The following is a 21,689-nucleotide window of genomic DNA, read 5'->3' as shown; positions in this document are numbered from 1 at the left end:
AAGGGGTGGCAAATCAATGGGGTCATGAGATAAGGGTACTCTTTCAACCTTGTTATCTATGTTGAGTAAAGCAATTAGCTACAAAATTCTGTGTGTGTGTGCTAGGAGTGTGAAAAAATTCTGGTGTGTGCAAAAAGGGGTAAAAAAAAATGCAAAAAGGAACAAAAAGAAACAAAAAGAAATCAAAAAGGTGGTGTGATCAGTGAATAAATACTCTCCAGTACCCCCACACCTATCCCACATATTGTCCTCAATGTGTGAATAAACATATAGAAAACTGAAGGAGAAAAGGGAAAGGGACTCCCTGGCCTGTGAGTGATTTGACCAGTGACTTGTGCAAATACTGAGCAAATCACTGGGCAAATCGCTATCTGTTACGGTGCTGGGGCAGAAAATGGTCCACCAGCAGGTCCAACAAGTGCTCCATCCTTTGCATTCGATCTTTAATCCTTCTGAGACGAGCCTCTACTGTTTGGTTGGGGGCTTCGTCTTCAGGTGGCTGAGGAGCATCCTGCTGGGGGGCTGCTGGGGGTGGCTCATTTGCTGGTTCCTGCCCTATTGCTTGTGTTGTCTCATCGGCAGTAGCTGCTATAGTGGCTGGCTGCTGGGTGGTGGTGCTTATGGTGGCTTTCTTCCTTCTGAAAACACGCTCATGGCGTGGCGTTACTGGACCTGCAGGTGCAATGGAAAAAACATCCCCCACCTTGCAAAGCAACCCCATGTCATCTAATGTGCGAAGGTCCAAGGGGGTTGTCTTGGAAGTGGGGGAGAGGTCAGTATATGCTGGGTGCAATAGTTTGAGATTCACTGCAATGGCAGTGATCAAGGGGCCAAAAATCAGTGGCCTGTTATATTGAATGATGCTAGATAGTTGGGTGGCAACCCAGTATCCCAGATGTATTTTCCTTTGTGTGTGCATGCACCAAAGAATATATAACTCAGTTCTGGTCATGATGTTGGAGGCATCTTTCCTCCCAGAAAATGTGTAAGCCAGGAATCTGTGGAGGTATTTCAGGCTGGGGTTTCTGAGGTAAAGGTCCTTGGACCTAGTGGGTGAGTATGATTCTGGGGGATTATCACTTAATTCCAAGTACACAGAGCTTGGATCAAACTCAGCAGGGAAGTCCCAGGTGGACTGAGGGCATTCACAGCCCATGGCTATGCCGAATTCCTGCAGGGATAAGCGAAATCGCTTCCCCAATAACCTAAATCCAACAGTGCCTGGTGTGTGTATGTTGTGCATGGCAGGTTTATCAAAATAGAATGTGGTGAAGAACTCATGTGTGAGTTCAAGGAAAGAGGGCATGCGCAGGAGGAAAAAATGTCCCAGCCAATAACAGAAATTAGAGAACGTACCTGGGAATGGAGTCTCAGTGCTCCAAGGGTGGCATGGTGGATATACTTACCTGGGTGATATGGTAGGGATGAAATTTTAAGCAGCCTGGTGCGCTCAGAAATTTTGTTGAATGTCAGTGATTTGACGATGTGATCAGGGTACGCTAGCCTGGGCAAATCGCTGGGCAAATTGCTGGGCATATCACTGAGTGTGTCGCTGGGCACATCGCTAGGCACATCACTTGGTAAGTCCATGGGCGCATCGGTGGGCACATCGCTAGGCATAGCGCTGGTGAAATCAGTAGGCGCATCGCTAGGCACGTTGCTGGCCATAGTGCTGGGCACATCGCTAGGCACAGCGCTGGGCATAGCGCTGGTGGAATCAGTAGGCGCATTGCTTTCTTTGTGTCCCGCGGGATGCATGGCAGGTTCTGGCTCTGGGTCTGATCTTGGTGGCGACTGTGTTCGTGGCCGTTTCTGGCTGTAGCCGGAGGAAGTGGTGGCTTCAGGTAGCATTTCGCCTGTAGGGTTTGCCGACGGGGCTATTGTGGATGGTGGTGGCGGTGTCCTTTGCCGTTTCTTTTGCCGGCGATATGTCTGGGCGGCCGGTGAGTCGGTGCGTCCTGTTGCTGTACTTGTGGCCGGTGGTGTCTCGGTGTTGGTGGTGGCCGGTGGAGGTGTGTCCCACGTTTCATCGTCACTGTCAGAGGGGATGGGTTTCGGCAGTCCTAGTTTCTTCCATATGAACGGTCCGCCTGTGGCCTTCATCTTGATTCTTACCATGGTGGTCTTGAGTTTGCCGGTGGGTGAGTGGTGGTCGGAGAGGAGAAAGCTTGAAGAAGAAGAAGAGATAAAAAAACAGTAGTTTAGCGTAAAAAGTAAAAGAATAAGAAAAGAACTACTTAAAGTGATTTGGGTATGTGAATCTGCCCTGATCATTTAATGCTGGCCCTCTGGATTCTTGACAGGGTGATTTGCCCAGTGATTTGGACAAATCACTTTGGCCAGATCACTCCTCCTTTGCAGTCACTGGGCTGGTACTGTTCACGCCCTTTGCTAATGATGTGCTTGCTTTTGCGATGGGACCGGTGATCTGGTCACATTATCAGGGCAATTGGGCATATCACTGCCCCGATCACTTATGATTCAGTCGATTTGCCCAACGATTTGGGCAAGCAGTGGGCAAATCACTGGGCAAATCACTGCCTCTGGGCTGCCTCCCAGTAGCGCCCTGTTTTCTCTCTTGGGCTGGACTTCAGTGTTTTGCTCAGCAATTTTGGGAAGGGGGATCCAAGGGGACCTCCTCCACAACATGAACAGTAAAACCTTCATAGAATCTCTTCAAGCGATGCCCATTAACTTTGAAAACTTTGCTTGTTTGTGGGCTCCTAATGTCAACAGCTCCATGTGGATAGATATGTTCAACCAAGAATGGTCCAATCCACCTAGACCGAAGCGTACCAGGGAATAATTTGAACCTGGAATCAAAAAGCAAGACTTTATCACCAACCTGGAAGTGTTTTCTGGAGATATTCTTATCATGGAAGGCTTTAGTCTTTGCTTTGTAATCCCATGAAGCTTCATAGGCATCACGCCGGATCTCCTCAAGCTCTTGAATCTGTAATTTTCTGTTAACTCCAGCTTCTTTTTCATCAAGATTACAGCTCTTCACAGCCCAATAGGCTTTGTGTTCAAGTTCCACAGGAAGATGGCATGCTTTTCCATAAATCAGCCTATATGGAGACATCCCAGTTGGAGTTTTATATGCTGTTCTATATGCCCATAAGGCATCATTTAGGCGCATACTCCAGTCTTTGCGACTTGGGCAGACTGTTTTCTCTAAGATTAACTTGATCTCCCTATTTGACACTTCAGTCAGCCCATTTGTTTGAGGATGATAGGCGGTAGAGGTTCTATGGATGACATGGTGCTTCTTTAGGAGAGTTTCTACCACCTTGTTGCAAAAATGGGTGCCTCGGTCACTGATTATGGCCTTGGGCAGTCCAAATCTTGAGAAAATGTGGGACTTTACAAAATCACATACTGTTTTTGCATCATCAGCCCTTGTTGCCTTGGCCTCAATCCACTTGGACACATAATCCACAACAAGAAGTATGTAGGTGTTGCCAAAGGAAGGTGGGAATGGTCCCATGAAGTCAATGCCCCATATGTCAAAGATTTCACACACCATGATGGGTGCTTGTGGCATTTCACTTCTTTTGCCAAGGTTTCCTGTTTGTTGGCATCTTGTACATGACCTACAAAATAAATAAGCATCTCTAAATATGTTAGGCCAAAATAATCCACTTTCAAGGACTTTCAAGGCTGTCTTGCATGGCCCAAAGTGACCTCCACAGCTGTAAGAGTGGCAGAAAGTTAGGACAGATGTGATCTCATGGTTTGGGATGCATCTCCTTATGACTTGGTCTGCACAATGCTTCCATAGGTAAGGCTCATCCCACACATAATACCTTGCCTCTTTCTTGATCTTGTCTCTTATGTGTTTGGGCAAATCAGTGGGCAAATCACCTATGGCAAGGAAATTAACAATATCAGCATACCATGGTTCCTCTTCTTGGACAGAAAAGAGGTGCTCATCAGGGAAGGTCTCATTGATGGGGCATGTCTCTATCTCGGTCAGAATTCTGCTGAGGTGATCAGCCACAAGGTTCTCCTTGCCTTTCTTGTCACGGATCTCCAAGTCAAACTCTTGTAACAGCAATATCCATCTCACCAACCTAGGTTTGGACTCCTTTTTCTTGATTAAATACCTTAGTGCAGCATGATCTGAGTATATAATCACCTTTGTACCAAGTAGGTAGGGTCTAAACTTCTCCAATGCAAACACAACAGCCAACAACTCTTTTTCCATGGTGGAATAATTGCATTGTGCAGCATCTAGGGTGCGGGAGGCATAGTGAATGACATGAGGAGAGTTACCTATACGCTGTCCCAATACTGCACCTATAGCAAAGTTGCTGGCATCACACATGATCTCAAATGGAAGAGTCCAATCAGGTGGCTGGATGACTGGGGCAGAAATTAGGAGTGATTTGATCAAATCAAATGCTGATTTGCAGCTGTCATCAAAGTTGAAGGGTACATCCTGCTGTAACAATCTGCAAAGAGGCTGAGTTATCTTAGAAAAATCCTTGATAAACCTCTTGTAAAAACCAGCATGTCCAAGGAATGATCGAATCTCCCTAATGCTGGTTGGGTAGGGCAGATTTTTTATGGTGTCAATTTTGGCTTTGTCCACCTCAATCCCTTTTGCTGAAACAATATGGCCTAAGATTAAGCCATGGCTGACCATGAAGTGGCATTTTTCGTAGTTGAGAACTAGATTTGTCTCCAAGCATCTTTGAAGTATTTTCTCCAAGTTGGCAAGGCATTCATGGAATGAGTTGCCATACACCGTAAAGTCATCCATGAAGACTTCAATGATCTTCTCCACATAGTTAGAAAAAATGCTCATCATGCACCTTTGGAAAGTGGCTGGTGCATTACAAAGACCGAAGGGCATCCTCCTAAATGCGAATGTGCCAAATGGGCATGTGAAAGTGGTCTTCTCTTGGTCTTCAGGTGCAACGGGGATTTGATAAAACCCCGAATATCCATCTAGGAGGCAGTAATGGCTTTTTCCAGCAAGTCTCTCAAGCATTTGGTCCATGAAGGGCAAGGGAAAGTGGTCCTTCCTTGTGGCTGTGTTGAGCTTCCTGTAGTCCATGCAAACTCTCCACCCATTTTGTACACGAGTGGGTACTAGCTCTCCTTCAGAATTAGGGACAATGGTAATCCCGGTCTTCTTTGGTACCACATGGATGGGACTCACCCATTTACTGTCAGAAATGGGGTAGATTACCCCAATGTCTAGGAGCTTCACAATCTCCTTCTTTACAACCTCCATCATAGGTGGATTCAGCCTTCTTTGTGCCTCACGAACAGGTTTGCACTCATCCTCCATAAGTATTCGATGCATGCACGTTGAGGGTGAGATACCCTTTATGTCCTCCAATGTCCATCCAATTGCCTTCTTGTGTTTCCTCAACACATCCAGGAGCTTTTCCTCTTCTTCTTGGCTGAGCTGGTTGGAGATGATTACTGGAAGTGTATTTCCAGCTCCCAAGTAGGCATATTTGAGGTGGTTAGGCAAGGGTTTCAGTTCTGATGCATTTTCTGTCTGCTGGTTTTCTGCCTGCCTGCTGTCTGATTTGAGCTGTGATTTGAGCAGATTTTCTGGTGTTCTGGGCAAATCACTGGGCAAATCACCCACATCCAGCAAGTTACAACAGTCTGCTGTTTTGCCTGCTTCAGAGATGTTGCTGTCCACTTCTCCTCTCCTGCAAAGACTTTCATAAAGTAAGTTTTCTTGATCAAAATCAAAAACTTCTTGACTTAAATTATCAATAACATCAAGGCCATAAACAGGAGAAACATCATTGGGGAATTTCATGACATCATAAACATTAAATTTGATAACTTCCCCTTCAAACTCCATAGTCAATGTGCCATCATGCACATCAATTTTTGTTCTTGCTGTGCTCAAGAATGGTCTTCCAAGTAAGATATCAGAGGTGGTGTTGCTCTTGTCTTCCTCCATGTCAATAACATAAAAATCTGCTGGAAAGACTAATTGGTCCACTTGCACCAACACATCTTCTAGCACTCCCTTGGGGTAGACAATGGATCGGTCAGCTAATTGGATCACAATGCTGGTGCCCTTGAGTGTACCTGCATTCAACAAGTTAAAAATAGACAGAGGCATGACATTTATTGAAGCTCCAAGGTCACACATGGCCTTCTTTATTCCCACATTGCCTATTTTGCATGAAACTGCAAACATTCCTCTATCCTTGCATTTGACTAGTAGTTTTCTTTGGATGACAGCTGAAACACACTCCCCCACACTTACCTTTTCACGTTCAGCAAGTTTCCTCCTATTGGTGCATAGCTCTTTGAGAAATTTAGCATACCTTGGTATTTATTTCACAGCATCAAGTAGGGGAATGTTAATTTCCACTTTGCGAAGTGTCTCCAATATCTCTTTTTCCTCTTTCTCCTTTTGGGACCTTGCAAATCTCTTTGGGAAGGGAGGTGGTACCTTGAATTTCTCCATAGGTTGCTGTTTCTGCCTTTGACTTGATTCTGCCTGGTCTGTTGATTTGGGCAAATCACTTCCTGCCTTCTCTGGAGAATTGGTCAAATCACTGCTGGACAGCTTAGTTTGCCCAGCGATCGGGTCAGTTCCTATCAGTGAACTGGGCAAATCACTGCCCTGATCACTTTCTGGCAGAATTTCTTCCATGGTCTGTTTTTGCAATTTTTCAGCCCTATTGTCTTGCAACTCCTTTCCACTCCTCAATGTGATGGCTGACAGAGCGGTTGTCGAAGCCGGTCAAAATAAATAACCTTTTTAACTACCAACAATATTAAAACTGTAGACAGTGGTAGGATCGTATCCACAGGGAATTGATACTTATTTACCTTCCTTGAGTAGACCAAATGAACAAACAGAAAATAAATAAACAATGAAAATAAATTGCGAGTAAAGTAAATAAGGGGGGTTTGAGATTGATTTGATTAAACTAATGGTGGAAACAATAAAGTAAAGCAAATAATAAAAATAAAGAGAAAACAAATAAGAGAAAAGCTCTAGTTGAAGATTCGGATTCACTTTAAGTTGATGGGATTGATCATTGACTCATATGTTCCTTTGTTGATTCAATAAATTGGCCATGGAGATTGAAGAAGCTTCTCACATCCATTATCTCTCTTTTAGGTTAAATCAATTAGGGATAGTCCTCCAATTAATTACTAATTAACAATTGCCAAAGAACGTCTTTGAGCCACAGGCCTTATACAATAGTCAATCGCATAAAGAAATAGAGAGAACCAATTCTAGTCACCCACATGCATGGAGACAACACTAGATCATGCAATTTCCTTGGTTTTTACACCAAGTGTTCTTATATTTGAGCAATCCAAGCAAATACGGACTAAGATTATTCAAACAACAATATATTACCTTGAAATCAAAGATCAATAGAGATCCGCAAGACAAAGCAATAATATCTTAAAGCACCAAATTACATGAATATTGAAAAGCAACTAAAGATTAACCATGTAGTTCAAGTCTCTCAATCCAAAAATACAACCAAAGTTTCACCAAATCCTCAACTAGAAAAAAAGGTTTCAGCCACTCATGGCTGAAACAAAAACTAAAAATAAAGAAAGGAAGAAAAAGAGAAGATGTCACTTGCAATCCCGTAGGTGTCTCCCAGGGGGAGTGTAAAGACCATGTAGAGGCTTCTTATGTGGCTTTTTATAGTTGAAAAGTGTTGCCCTAGGTCATACTTACTGCCCAAGAGGTATTTTCTACCCAAGATGTGTCTGAAAAGGAAAGAATCGCGCTTTTCGGCTTTAGAAGGAAGGCTGCGCGAAAATGCACTGCGAAAGGAAGTTGATGCGCGCGGTTTGGTCTCAGAAAGGGAAGGAGGCGCAGATTGTGCTTCCTAAATAAGTTTAGATGCTGACCTTGCTTCCTAATTAGTGTAGAGGCTGCCCAAGGTGCTGCCCATGTGCAACTTGCTGCCCAAGTTGTTGCAAACGAGGAAAGAATCGGACTGCAAGGCTTCAGAAAGAAGTTGGCGCGCAGATTGCCTTCAGAATAGGAAAGGAGCATACCTTGTGCTTGAAAAGGAAGGAAGAGCGATCCAAGGCTGCCAATAGAGGAAGAAAAGTCGTGGCTTGATGTTCATAAGGAAATATGCACGTACCAAGGCTTTCAGAAGAGGAAGGACGCGCGGATCATGCTTCCAGAAGAGGTGGCACGCGCATGGATTGCAAAAGAGGCAGGAGAATGCAGTCATTAATGTGCAGAAGTGGAAATATATCTGTCCAGTCTTTCCTTTTTAGGTGGAGCCTTCATTTGAATTTTAAACGCTGAACGCAGAAGAGGCAAGTGTGCCTTGATGAGACCTTGCTGCCTAAATTGGAAGATTTGACTGCTGCAGTACGTGCACATCTTTGAATAAGGAAAGAAAGATCTGCGATTCGAAATTCAAATAATTTCCTGATTGAGCTTTCCTTATTTGCTTTTGTCTCTGCACTTTCCTCATTTGAAGACTTTCATTTTCTGAAAACCTGCCTTATTTGAAAACTTTCCTTTCTTAGCACATGTTCTAAATAAGGCAGGAAAGATTCTGCAGTTCGAATTTCGGACAGTTTGCTGACTGTGCTTTCTGACTCTTTCCTTATTTGGCACTTTCCATATATGAAGACTTTCCTTATTTGGAACTTTCCATATATGAAAACTTTCCTTTTCTGGAACTTTCCATATTTGGCACTTTTTGGCAGTTTTAAGAGCATTTTCTCCAGATTGTCTCTTTACACCTAATATCTGCAAAACATGGTTAAAACCACAAAATTAGGTAGAAAAGGTGTAAATAAACATCAAGATTATCATGATAAAGTGGGCTAAATTATGCTCTGTCAAATACCCCCACACCTAGCCTTTTGCTTGTCCTCAAGCAAACAAACATAGTTAAACAAACTCTCTTTGCTTTGATCCTTATTTCCACTTAAACTCTTACTCTAGACCCCTATTTTGAATCATTGCAATAAAGAATGTATGCATCAAGGTTACTTACCTCTTTCCTTGTTTCCCTTTACTTACCATGGCTAGGATTGGTTTTCCTCAAGAGAGACCATGCACATTATATATTAAGACTTTTTCTAGCTTTTGGTGTGACTTGCCCTTACCTTGAAGTACTTTATTCAGGCTTTTGCACTTTAGATCTTGCTTGGAAAGGTCACCAACCTATTTTTGATGTACTTTTAGATCTTTCAGTGGGTCACCTATCCAAGTGGCTATTTAGCCTTGTTCATAGTCTTTTGACCATTGGAACAATTTTCTCCATTTTTTTTTTGTGCTTTTGAGGGCTTTGCCTTTGCTGAATTTTCTTTCTCTCAATGATTTGGGCAAATCAACACCTATTGCTAAATCAAGTCATGTTAAGTTCATTCACACAATTTCATTTTTGTCATCTTCAATCGAGGGTCATCAGTATATTTTTCACCATTGGTAAGCTCCAAGATTCAATTCAAAAAGCAATTTCCAAACATGAATACATCTTATTGCAATTGATTCAACATAGGGTTAAAGAGTCATCACATCAATGGGGTCATGGAAAGAAAGTTCATCAACATAGCTCATCAATTTGAGTAAAGCAAATCAGAAAGAAGAAGACCATGGTTGATCAAACACAAACTGAAAGGAAAACTGAAAAGAAAATACAAACTAAAAGAAAAAACTGAAAGGAAAATGCAAACTGAAAGGAAAAATGTGTCTAAAGCAAAAAATTAAAAATTTCAGAGATCCGCACCCCCACACCTAAATCATGCATTGTCCTCAATGTATAGAAAACATAAAAGAACAAAGGAAACTGAGTACTCCCCTGGTGTGGTGTTGTATGGTGCGATCCACTTGGCAAGTTGCCTCAAGTAATTGGGGGAGGAAAAAGGGTCCCAACAGAATTAAGTGAATAGTGTAGCACGCCTTTTGATTTAGTCATAACCCATCTTATTTCTTTCATGTACTCGTGAAGTAACATGATCAGTTTCTCCTCTTTCAGATGAGGTGTGCCTCTAGCCCTTATGTTTGCTGTAATACCCGGCTAGATTCAGACATCGGAATTCCTACCATCCGGGGGAGTTCGAGGATGTCAGAGGTCTCTGGAAGGGTAAGAGAAAGTTTTCTAAAATATGTGCAAGTGTTTTAAAGGTTTAGCGTAGAAAAGGATTGAGTTTTGATGAGATATGGCCAAGGAGGCATTTTGCCATGTTCGGCCCCCTAAGGTTAAGTTCGGCCGCCTAAAGTGCCCAATGTTCGGCCCCCGAAAGTTGCATAGTTTTGCATGCGATTCGGCAGCCGAACCTGAGGCGGTTGCTCATCTATAAGTGCACCGAGTGGCAGAAAAAGGAGGAGGTTTCTTCTCTCCTTCTGATCTAGGTGAGGTCTTGATCTCCTTAAAGTATTTTCATGGTTTTTCTTCAAATCTTTTACGGTTTGAATGAGTTTTACCCTTGTTTTGAAGAGTTGTGAGCTTTAAACAAGGTTTTGGAGTTTGAAGCTTTTGAAGCTTGGTTTCTCCATATCTTTGAGTTTGGATCATCTCAGCCTTTGTTCTTCAAGAGGTAAGTGTTGATCCATGGTTCTTATGATGTTTTTATGAGTTTTGTAAAAGGAAAAGGGAGCTAGGCATGAGTTTGCATGAGATGTGCATCATAGGGTTTATGAATCCTTTATGTTTGATGTGTGTCTTGTGAGCTTGTTTGTTGGAGTTTAAAGTTATTTGAAGCTCCCTTAAGCTTGTTGAAGTGTTTATGCATGTTTTAGAAGGGTTAAATGCATGTGTTGAGGTCTGAACAGGTGATGGAGGGACTGGCAGGCGTCCTTGTGCACGAAACTGAGTTCTGGCTAAACTCAGGTTCGGCCCCCGAAAGTCCAAGTTAGGCCGCCGAACATGCCTGACTTTCGTCTCTGGAGGAGACATTCGGCCGCCGAAGGTGCTGCCGAAGGTGCCCTGTCCAGCCTTCCTTTGCTTGTTTTGCATGCATGTTTTGTGATGTTTTAGAGGGTTTTTGGAGAGATGTTCATAGTTATGTTAGAGTATGTTTGGTACCTCATTTACGTCCATCTGTGTAGGATTGGACCGAGGAATCGAGGAGGCTCCAGAGTTAGAGTTGGCCCAGAGTTAGCCAGCATTGGCTAGAGGTGAGTGGAACTAAACTGAATATTTTATTTTGAGAAATGACACGATTCTAGCATGATCCATGCATCATAAACTGCCATGTTATGTATTAGGTTGTATTACATTAGACTTCACGACGATGATGCATTGCATATACGTTGTTGTTTATGTGGATGAATGTTGGATGATCCTTAGCCCTTGACAGAGAGCAGATACAGATATATGGCATGAGATAGCCATACCAGGTCGCCCCTGGATAGTCCAGGTCGCTCCTGGTACTATGAGTGAGACAGCTGGGCTGTCAAATCAGAGTTAAGAGTAGACCAGGTGATGACATCGTCTCCCTGGCACAGTTGGTCATGTTATGATATCAGAGCAGAGATAAGAGTAGACCAGGTGATGACATCGTCTCCCTGGCACAGTTGGTCAGATTATCACATGTAGTTGAGGGCTATTGGTGACAAGTTCATCCTTGAGATGATATGTTTGTGATGTGATGCATTTCATGAAAGCATGTAATGAATGAACTGTTTTTATTGTTCCTCCTCACTGGGCTCTAGAGCTCATCCCACTCCCTTAACCCCAGTTTTGCAGGTTCTGAGATAGCTATGGGAAGTCAAAGTCAGCAAGAGTACAGAGGAAAGTTGTGCTTGAATGTATGCTGTAATAGTGTAGTGGACATGATGTAATTAAAAGATTAGTTGTAATGTAATGTATAGATATGTACTGTCGTATACTGGATAGACTTGTGATTTTCCTAGTATCATTGCTATAGTGTGATGTATGATTAATCCCCTGTACATGAATCCTGTTTTACGTTTCTTGATGAGAAATGTGTGAGTTAGGCTTAATGTATGGCTTCGAGGAGATACCAGTGGAATGTGTTACAGATTAAAAGGGTTTCATTCCCTTGATCCACAGCAGATAGTAGTCCCTGGTATAGGCCCTGAGGGCCATTTCAGATTGCTATATCTGAGTAGCAGTAGTTAAGCCTACAAAGTTTTACAGGATTGTTGAGTATCTTTGTATCATGTATGGGATTTATCAGGTACACAGAGAGTATAGTCGGCTTGCTACGGGTCCCGGCGGCCTTAAGCCGATCTGGATCCTAGTGCCAGTGATGGTTCGGACCGTTACTGAGGGGTACCGGTTTCCGGGTCGTTACAGATTGGTATCAGAGCATAGGGCCTCAAGAGTACGGTGTGTTGAGCATCTTTGCTCAAGGATTAGAGATATCCCACATCGGAAAGAGGTGTTGTCTTGTATAGGAGGGGAAGCACAATAGGTAAAATCATGTCCACTAGGATAGGATGTGGAGTCCTGTTTTGCATGCTGATGTGAAATGCCATGATGAGTTGCATGTGCATTATTGATATATTTAATATGTGCTGAGGATTCATGTGTTTTCACATGGATCATTTGATGATATTTTTGTGTGATGTTGTGCTTTTCAGAGGCAGGATGAGAGGAACTCGTCGATCTGCTAGATTGACAGGAGCTCCGCCGGAGGATGAGGACATGGATGCTCATCTCCCCGTTCTGCAAAGGGCAACATCAGATAGTATAAACAGAGAAGGTACATCAAGGGACCCTAGAAGGTCTGATGATGAGAGTAGAAGGGGAGTTGTCCAGAGTGGTATGTCAGGGTGTATGAGAGAAATAGAGGAGAATGAGCAGAGTAGAGATGGTAGCTTTGGCAGGAGTGGGTTGGGAGGAGATATGGGTGAGTCCCAAGGAGGCACTCAGGCCTCGAGATTTGTTCCACCTCAGTATCCACCCTACCAGTGGGGGGTAGAGTACCCGATGAGAGGTACATCAGAGTTTCCTAGTTATCACCCATATCCCACCTTTATGCCCTATCCTTCCTTTTATCCGCCATATCCACCGCCACATCCACAGTATACCATGTTTCCACCCTTCTTTGGTTATCCAAGTTTAGCAAACCCTACCTCAGGGAATGTTGCACCTCCTCCACCACCAGGAGAAACAGTAGCCCCAATTGTCCAAACACCCAAGCCTAGTTCACCTGGGGAAAGTATGGTGCAGATGACAGCTTATTTGAGGTTGGATGTTCCCAAATTTGAGACTGGTGATGACCCTGTTGAGTATCTTAGAATGGTTAAGCTGATAACCGATGAGTTGGGAGCTAATGAGAGTAGAGCCATACAGATGGCAGGGGTTACATTGAAATGTGAGAAGGCAAGGGAATGGTTCACCCAATATGTGGATCCGAGGGTAGAAAACTTATCCTGGGAACAGTTTGCTATAGAGTTTGCAGGATGGGCTTGTTCAGATAGCTCAAGGGAGCATAAAGAGAGTGACTGTGAGCAGCCAGGGCAGACAGAAAACATGAGTATAGAAAATGACCCAGAGACTAGTGATCGTTTTCCTTTGGGTGAAGCTGCTGCAAAGAATAAAAAGAAAGTGAGAGGCCTGAAAGGGTCAAAGAAAAGGGAGTTTTGGAATAGGGTAAAGTTTGGCATAGGTTGTCGCGAGGGTTCGAGTTCTGGTTGGGATAGTTCTAGATGTGTGAAGTGCGGTAGGAGGCACAAAGGTGTATGTCGGGCTGGGACAACAGCATGTTTCAGGTGCGGACAGGAGGGGCACATGGCACGAGAGTGTCCCATTACGGTCATGTCAGCACAGTTCCCACAGACATCCGCAGACAATATAATGCCACCAGAAGCTCCAGCCTCGGTACAGGGCAGAGGTAGAGAAAGAGGGGTAGTCCCTTCTTCAGGAGGTTCCTTCAGTGGACGTCCGTTAGTTCCGGCTCGGATTTTCACCCAGGATCAGCCAGAGACAGACACACGGAACACAGTGGTGCCAGGTAAACTCACTTTTGAGTGTTCTAATGTGTATAGAATATCAGTTGATGTGAAAATAGTAAAGTGTACTAGAGTTAGATGTTCAGAGCCAAAAGGTCAGAGATAAAGGTTTAGAGACAAGTGAGTCGCTATATGTTAGTGAGCCAGGAAAAAGCTCGAGAGCTATAGCCGTGGCTTTGAAATCCAGGTAGAGAGAGAGTGATCTCTCATCTCTGAGTGTAGACCTCAAGTAAAGAAATAAGGCAGAGAATAGCGTAAGAAAGTGTAGAGTAAGAAAAAGAATAAAAGTAAGTAAGAGAAAAGTAAGCAAAGAAAAGAGTAAATGAGATAAGATAGAGCAGAGAAAGAACAGAATAGAATAAAGGTAAAGTACGAAAGTGTAGAAGGAGATTTCAGTTTAGTCTGGGATTAGATGGCGATGAGCTCTGGTTCAGATAGTTCTGGATGCGTGAGGTGTGGGGTTTACACGAAAGTGGTCTGTTAGTATGGGACTACGGCATGTATAGATGCGAGCAGGAAGGACTCATGTTATGTGAGTGTCCTACTGCGGCCCTGATTGGCACAGTCCCAGCAGATGACTTCTAGTAGTGTAACTCAGCCTGTAGCTCTAGCCATATTTCAGGATAGTGGGTGAGGCAGGAGAAGAGAGTTCTCCTTTTCTTTGGTCGGTTCCCGAGGGAAGATTCATTAGCTTTAGCTTGGATCTTCATCCTGACTCAGTAGGAGGCTAACACATTGAACACGGTGACGTCAAATACGTTCTTTTGCGGGTGTTCAGATGTGTAGGTTATAGTGGACCCTGATGTTTCTTTCCCTGTTGTTTTGAGAGCCATAAATAGAGGAGGGGTTGATAACTTCTGGCTTAGAGTGTTCTCTTTGGGTCAGAGGGCCCAAGAGTGTGATCCATCTATGGCAGAGTCAGTCTGTCGGTTCAGTTCAGAGTTTGTTGAGAGTAGTAGATGCCGTCCAGCTGACCTTATGGTTCTAGGGGTGACTGATGATGTCAACCTAGGGCGGATTGGCTAGCTACTTGAGGTACTACCTAAGTCTGCAAAGACAAGGTAGGACAGTTCAGAGTTCAGAGGCTCGGATGGGTCAGAGTTAGTCCTTAGAGGGGGACAGTTTAGCATACCCAGCAGTTTGATATCAACCCTACAGGCTCGTGAATTCGTTAGGGAAGTTAGTCAGGAGTTTTCTTGCTCTTGTTTGAGCGCATAGCCAGGTCAGGGAACCAGCCTCAGTATTCATAGACAGGAAAAGAGAAAGAGTGTTATATGTTATCCCAGACGAGTTAGCAGGTTTACCATTAGTAACCCAGTAGAGTTTGAAAGGTAAGTGAGAATGGAGACTAGATGCATCTTCACCTTTTCCTTTGGAATGATAGCAGTTACAGACTGAAGAGCAATAGTAGGACAATATGCACTTGGTAGTAAAGGATTCTATCCGACTTAGTACTACACCCTGGAGTGTTCCAGTATCGTTGTGAGAAACGAAGGATGAAACCTTGAGATTTTGTCACAACTGTGACTAGTTGCACAAAATCACTACCAAGGACAGGTGTTCCCATGCAGAATGGAGGATCTATAGGACCAGCTAGTAGCAGCTGGTTGTTTTCCATAATAGATCTAAGAGTTGGGAACTATATGGCCAAAGTCAGTTAGAGAAAAGTCAATTTAGCAGTTGCGTAGAGGTGAGATCTTTATGATAGTGAAGAGTCTAAACCAGAGGGAAGGGGTAAAACTGCTCAGCGACTCTGAGTATACAAGACAAGATTTACTGGGTAAGACTTAGCTGCCCTCAGTCAGATGTCGCTTATCAGTTTATCCTATAGAAACAGATAGCGAGAGAGCTAGAGATAGTCTAGCCATGTTAGAAGGGATCAAAAGAGAAGAAGCCAGTATAGTAAAGAAGAATAAAGACGGGCAAGGATCAGAGTGCGCAACAAAATCGTAGAATAGTTTAGAGAAACAGAGAAGCATGCCCGATATCTACGAAATGTTGTAGATTTTCAGAGAACATGGCATAGAGGTCAAGTTCTGTAAGCTGAGTGCAATTTCAGGGCATGTCTGTTTCATTGTGATGTGTCACAATATAACATTGAAAGTAAGTAGAGAGAGAGAACGTGATAGCCAAGTCATCTAGCATTTCCGTAGAGTTATAAAGCCGAGAAGCATCAAAGAGAAAGGAAGATCCGTAGTCAGAAGTACAGGTTAGTATAACCAGAGGAGTGCGAATAAGCTGAGAAAAGGCAAAGAAAAGAAAAGTTAGTAGTCATATGAAAGAGTCAGGTCGTTTGTGTACAAGCAAGAGTGGTAAACACTCAGTGTAGACACAGCTTAAGCAGTGAAGGGTCAGCAAAGTCAGACAGTATAGCCAACCCGGGAGTTTTACTCCAGGGGTATCTGTGTCTCGTCGTAGAGACCGAAGGTAGGCTTTCTTCTTGTTTCCCTGTATGTTTCTTGTTGTTGTTTTAACATTCGAGGACGAATGTTTTTAAAGGAGGGAAGAATGTAATACCCGGCTAGATTCAGACATCGGAATTCCTACCATCCGGGGGAGTTCGAGGATGTCAGAGGTCTCTGGAAGGGTAAGAGAAAGTTTTCTAAAATATGTGCAAGTGTTTTAAAGGTTTAGCGTAGAAAAGGATTGAGTTTTGATGAGATATGGCCAAGGAGGCATTTTGCCATGTTCGGCCCCCTAAGGTTAAGTTCGGCCGCCTAAAGTGCCCAATGTTCGGCCCCCGAAAGTTGCATAGTTTTGCATGCGATTCGGCAGCCGAACCTGAGGCGGTTGCTCATCTATAAGTGCACCGAGTGGCAGAAAAAGGAGGAGGTTTCTTCTCTCCTTCTGATCTAGGTGAGGTCTTGATCTCCTTAAAGTATTTTCATGGTTTTTCTTCAAATCTTTTACGGTTTGAATGAGTTTTACCCTTGTTTTGAAGAGTTGTGAGCTTTAAACAAGGTTTTGGAGTTTGAAGCTTTTGAAGCTTGGTTTCTCCATATCTTTGAGTTTGGATCATCTCAGCCTTTGTTCTTCAAGAGGTAAGTGTTGATCCATGGTTCTTATGATGTTTTTATGAGTTTTGTAAAAGGAAAAGGGAGCTAGGCATGAGTTTGCATGAGATGTGCATCATAGGGTTTATGAATCCTTTATGTTTGATGTGTGTCTTGTGAGCTTGTTTGTTGGAGTTTAAAGTTATTTGAAGCTCCCTTAAGCTTGTTGAAGTGTTTATGCATGTTTTAGAAGGGTTAAATGCATGTGTTGAGGTCTGAACAGGTGATGGAGGGACTGGCAGGCGTCCTTGTGCACGAAACTGAGTTCTGGCTAAACTCAGGTTCGGCCCCCGAAAGTCCAAGTTAGGCCGCCGAACATGCCTGACTTTCGTCTCTGGAGGAGACATTCGGCCGCCGAAGGTGCTGCCGAAGGTGCCCTGTCCAGCCTTCCTTTGCTTGTTTTGCATGCATGTTTTGTGATGTTTTAGAGGGTTTTTGGAGAGATGTTCATAGTTATGTTAGAGTATGTTTGGTACCTCATTTACGTCCATCTGTGTAGGATTGGACCGAGGAATCGAGGAGGCTCCAGAGTTAGAGTTGGCCCAGAGTTAGCCAGCATTGGCTAGAGGTGAGTGGAACTAAACTGAATATTTTATTTTGAGAAATGACACGATTCTAGCATGATCCATGCATCATAAACTGCCATGTTATGTATTAGGTTGTATTACATTAGACTTCACGACGATGATGCATTGCATATACGTTGTTGTTTATGTGGATGAATGTTGGATGATCCTTAGCCCTTGACAGAGAGCAGATACAGATATATGGCATGAGATAGCCATACCAGGTCGCCCCTGGATAGTCCAGGTCGCTCCTGGTACTATGAGTGAGACAGCTGGGCTGTCAAATCAGAGTTAAGAGTAGACCAGGTGATGACATCGTCTCCCTGGCACAGTTGGTCATGTTATGATATCAGAGCAGAGATAAGAGTAGACCAGGTGATGACATCGTCTCCCTGGCACAGTTGGTCAGATTATCACATGTAGTTGAGGGCTATTGGTGACAAGTTCATCCTTGAGATGATATGTTTGTGATGTGATGCATTTCATGAAAGCATGTAATGAATGAACTGTTTTTATTGTTCCTCCTCACTGGGCTCTAGAGCTCATCCCACTCCCTTAACCCCAGTTTTGCAGGTTCTGAGATAGCTATGGGAAGTCAAAGTCAGCAAGAGTACAGAGGAAAGTTGTGCTTGAATGTATGCTGTAATAGTGTAGTGGACATGATGTAATTAAAAGATTAGTTGTAATGTAATGTATAGATATGTACTGTCGTATACTGGATAGACTTGTGCTTTTCCTAGTATCATTGCTATAGTGTGATGTATGATTAATCCCCTGTACATGAATCCTGTTTTACGTTTCTTGATGAGAAATGTGTGAGTTAGGCTTAATGTATGGCTTCGAGGAGATACCAGTGGAATGTGTTACAGATTAAAAGGGTTTCATTCCCTTGATCCACAGCAGATAGTAGTCCCTGGTATAGGCCCTGAGGGCCATTTCAGATTGCTATATCTGAGTAGCAGTAGTTAAGCCTACAAAGTTTTACAGGATTGTTGAGTATCTTTGTATCATGTATGGGATTTATCAGGTACACAGAGAGTATAGTCGGCTTGCTACGGGTCCCGGCGGCCTTAAGCCGATCTGGATCCTAGTGCCAGTGATGGTTCGGACCGTTACTGAGGGGTACCGGTTTCCGGGTCGTTACATTTGCATTTTTTAGCACTTCGAGCTTCAATTGATATTTCTCCATATGTAGCTGCAGTTTAGCATTGAGTTCGGGCAAAACAAATTCTACCTTATCTGGAGGCTTGGGCAAGCATAGATCTGCATGCTCCTTTGGTTTGGGTGCTTGGAATACCATTTGTTCCTTGTGAGCCTGGGCTGTTTGCATTGGAAGGCTGAAAGGAGTTTCAGATTCTTCTTTCTGCGCAGAACTTACCTGAAAGGGAGGCGGAAGACCACTGATCTGCGATTGAAGCTGAAAGGACACAACTGAAAGGCTTTCAGGTACTCCTTCTTGTGCAAGGTTGGTCTGCAATGGGAGGCTGGAAGGAGTTTCATGCGATGGAAGCTGAAGAAGTGTGACTGGAAGTGTTGCAGGACTGTCCTGCGCAAGGTTGATCTGCGCACCAAGCTGAAGTGGTGCGATCTGCTTCTGTTCATTCTGCGCATGGCTGCAGTCCACCTGTTGGATGCAACAGTCAGTTTCTTTCAGTTCTGGCTCTTTCTGGCTCTCTTTCCTGCAAGGATCATCATTTAGCATATCATTTTGATTTACATAAAAAACATCTTGGCTCATAAAATCAATGATATCTAAAGCAACAAGTTCTGTTTGATCAGTTTGATTGGACAAACTATCTTCTGGTTGGGTTTCTTCAGCAACTTGTTCTTGTACTTGCCATCTTTCATCATCAGCTTGACGCTCTTCCTCTTTTCTTACCATGTCTTCTCTCCATTTGGCGGCTACTCGATCCACTTCCTGTTGGAAATTGTGCAAAGTCTCCAACATCTTATAAAGATTAGTTCTGGTATCTTCAGGTATTGCATATCTCGGCTGTCCATAGAATCTTTCACATGCATGTACTTGTTGGAGTTGTTGTTCTTCAAAAGCTTGTTCAGCTTGGTCTATAACAAAACTTCTCATAGCAGCGATTTGTTCATAAAGTTCCACAAGGCGGAAAGGTGTACTTACTGCGTCTTGTTCTATGGTTAAATCTTTCAATAAAGATGTTAGAAAAGAAAGATCAGATCTACTTACCTCATCCATGATTCAGATGTGCGATTGAGATGTTTCAGAAGATGGTCTGCGATGACGTGCTCTCTTTTTTTTTTTTTTAAATTTGGTCCTGAAAGAAAAACAAATAAGTTAAATCAACTCCCCGGCAACGGCGCCAATTTTGACAGAGCGGTTGTCGAAGCCGGTCAAAATAAATAACCTTTTTAACTACCAACAATATTAAAACTGTAGACAGTGGTAAAAGGATCGTATCCACAGGGAATTGATACTTATTTACCTTCCTTGAGTAGACCAAATGAACAAACAGAAAATAAATAAACAATGAAAATAAATTGCGAGTAAAGTAAATAAGGGGGGTTTGAGATTGATTTGATTAAACTAATGGTGGAAACAATAAAGTAAAGCAAATAATAAAAATAAAGAGAAAACAAATAAGAGAAAAGCTCTAGTTGAAGATTCGGATTCACTTTAAGTTGATGGGATTGATCATTGACTCATATGTTCCTTTGTTGATTCAATAAATTGGCCATGGAGATTGAAGAAGCTTCTCATATCCATTATCTCTCTTTTAGGTTAAATCAATTAGGGATAGTCCTCCAATTAATTACTAATTAACAATTGCCAAAGAACGTCTTTGAGCCACAGGCCTTATACAATAGTCAATCGCATAAAGAAATAGAGAGAACCAATTCTAGTCACCCACATGCATGGAGACAACACTAGATCATGCAATTTCCTTGGTTTTTACACCAAGTGTTCTTATATTTGAGCAATCCAAGCAAATACGGACTAAGATTATTCAAACAACAATATATTACCTTGAAATCAAAGATCAATAGAGATCCGCAAGACAAAGCAATAATATCTTAAAGCACCAAATTACATGAATATTGAAAAGCAACTAAAGATTAACCATGTAGTTCAAGTCTCTCAATCCAAAAATACAACCAAAGTTTCACCAAATCCTCAACTAGAAAAAAAGGTTTCAGCCACTCATGGCTGAAACAAAAACTAAAAATAAAGAAAGGAAGAAAAAGAGAAGATGTCACTTGCAATCCCGTAGGTGTCTCCCAGGGGGAGTGTAAAGACCATGTAGAGGCTTCTTATGTGGCTTTTTATAGTTGAAAAGTGTTGCCCTAGGTCATACTTACTGCCCAAGAGGTATTTTCTGCCCAAGATGTGTCTGAAAAGGAAAGAATCGCGCTTTTCGGCTTCAGAAGGAAGGCTGCGCGAAAATGCACTGCGAAAGGAAGTTGATGCGCGCGGTTTGGTCTCAGAAAGGGAAGGAGGCGCAGATTGTGCTTCCTAAATAAGTTTAGATGCTGACCTTGCTTCCTAATTAGTGTAGAGGCTGCCCAAGGTGCTGCCCATGTGCAACTTGCTGCCCAAGTTGTTGCAAACGAGGAAAGAATCGGACTGCAAGGCTTCAGAAAGAAGTTGGCGCGCAGATTGCCTTCAGAATAGGAAAGGAGCGTACCTTGTGCTTGAAAAGGAAGGAAGAGCGATCCAAGGCTGCCAATAGAGGAAGAAAAGTCGTGGCTTGATGTTCATAAGGAAATATGCACGTACCAAGGCTTTCAGAAGAGGAAGGACGCGCGGATCATGCTTCCAGAAGAGGTGGCACGCGCATGGATTGCAAAAGAGGCAGGAGAATGCAGTCATTAATGTGCAGAAGTGGAAATATATCTGTCCAGTCTTTCCTTTTTAGGTGGAGCCTTCATTTGAATTTTAAACGCTGAACGCAGAAGAGGCAAGTGTGCCTTGATGAGACCTTGCTGCCTAAATTGGAAGATTTGACTGCTGCAGTACGTGCACATCTTTGAATAAGGAAAGAAAGATCTGCGATTCGAAATTCAAATAATTTCCTGATTGAGCTTTCCTTATTTGCTTTTGTCTCTGCACTTTCCTCATTTGAAGACTTTCATTTTCTGAAAACCTGCCTTATTTGAAAACTTTCCTTTCTTAGCACATGTTCTAAA

At 43.0% G+C, this 21,689-nt stretch overlaps 1 protein-coding gene across 1 annotated transcript; it reads right to left on the bottom strand.

Annotated features, from left to right (window-relative positions):
• Positions 1–1,145: 1,145 nt before the first annotated feature.
• LOC122722260 (putative uncharacterized protein DDB_G0290521) lies at positions 1,146–2,118 on the bottom strand. Its single transcript, XM_043952463.1, has 2 exons — positions 1,407–2,118; positions 1,146–1,171 (listed from the first exon to the last, which is right to left on the bottom strand). The coding sequence occupies exons 1-2, from the start codon at positions 2,116–2,118 to the stop codon at positions 1,146–1,148; spliced, it is 738 nt and encodes a 245-aa protein (XP_043808398.1).
• Positions 2,119–21,689: the final 19,571 nt, after the last annotated feature.

Source organism: Manihot esculenta, chromosome 17 (assembly GCF_001659605.2).
Source record: "Manihot esculenta cultivar AM560-2 chromosome 17, M.esculenta_v8, whole genome shotgun sequence".
NCBI lineage: Eukaryota > Viridiplantae > Streptophyta > Magnoliopsida > Malpighiales > Euphorbiaceae > Manihot > Manihot esculenta.
The sequence above is the reverse complement of the archived record's forward strand: the minus strand, read 5'-3'. Positions and strand labels throughout refer to the sequence as shown.

Bases quoted from the DNA above. Each gene is read 5' to 3' on its own strand.
- LOC122722260 (XM_043952463.1), bottom strand. From the start codon at position 2,118: ATGGTAAGAATCAAGATGAAGGCCACAGGCGGACCGTTCATATGGAAG. The intron at 1,172-1,406 runs GTAAGTATATCC...TTATCCCTGCAG, and splicing joins ATCCCTACCATATCACCCAG to GAATTCGGCATAGCCATGGG.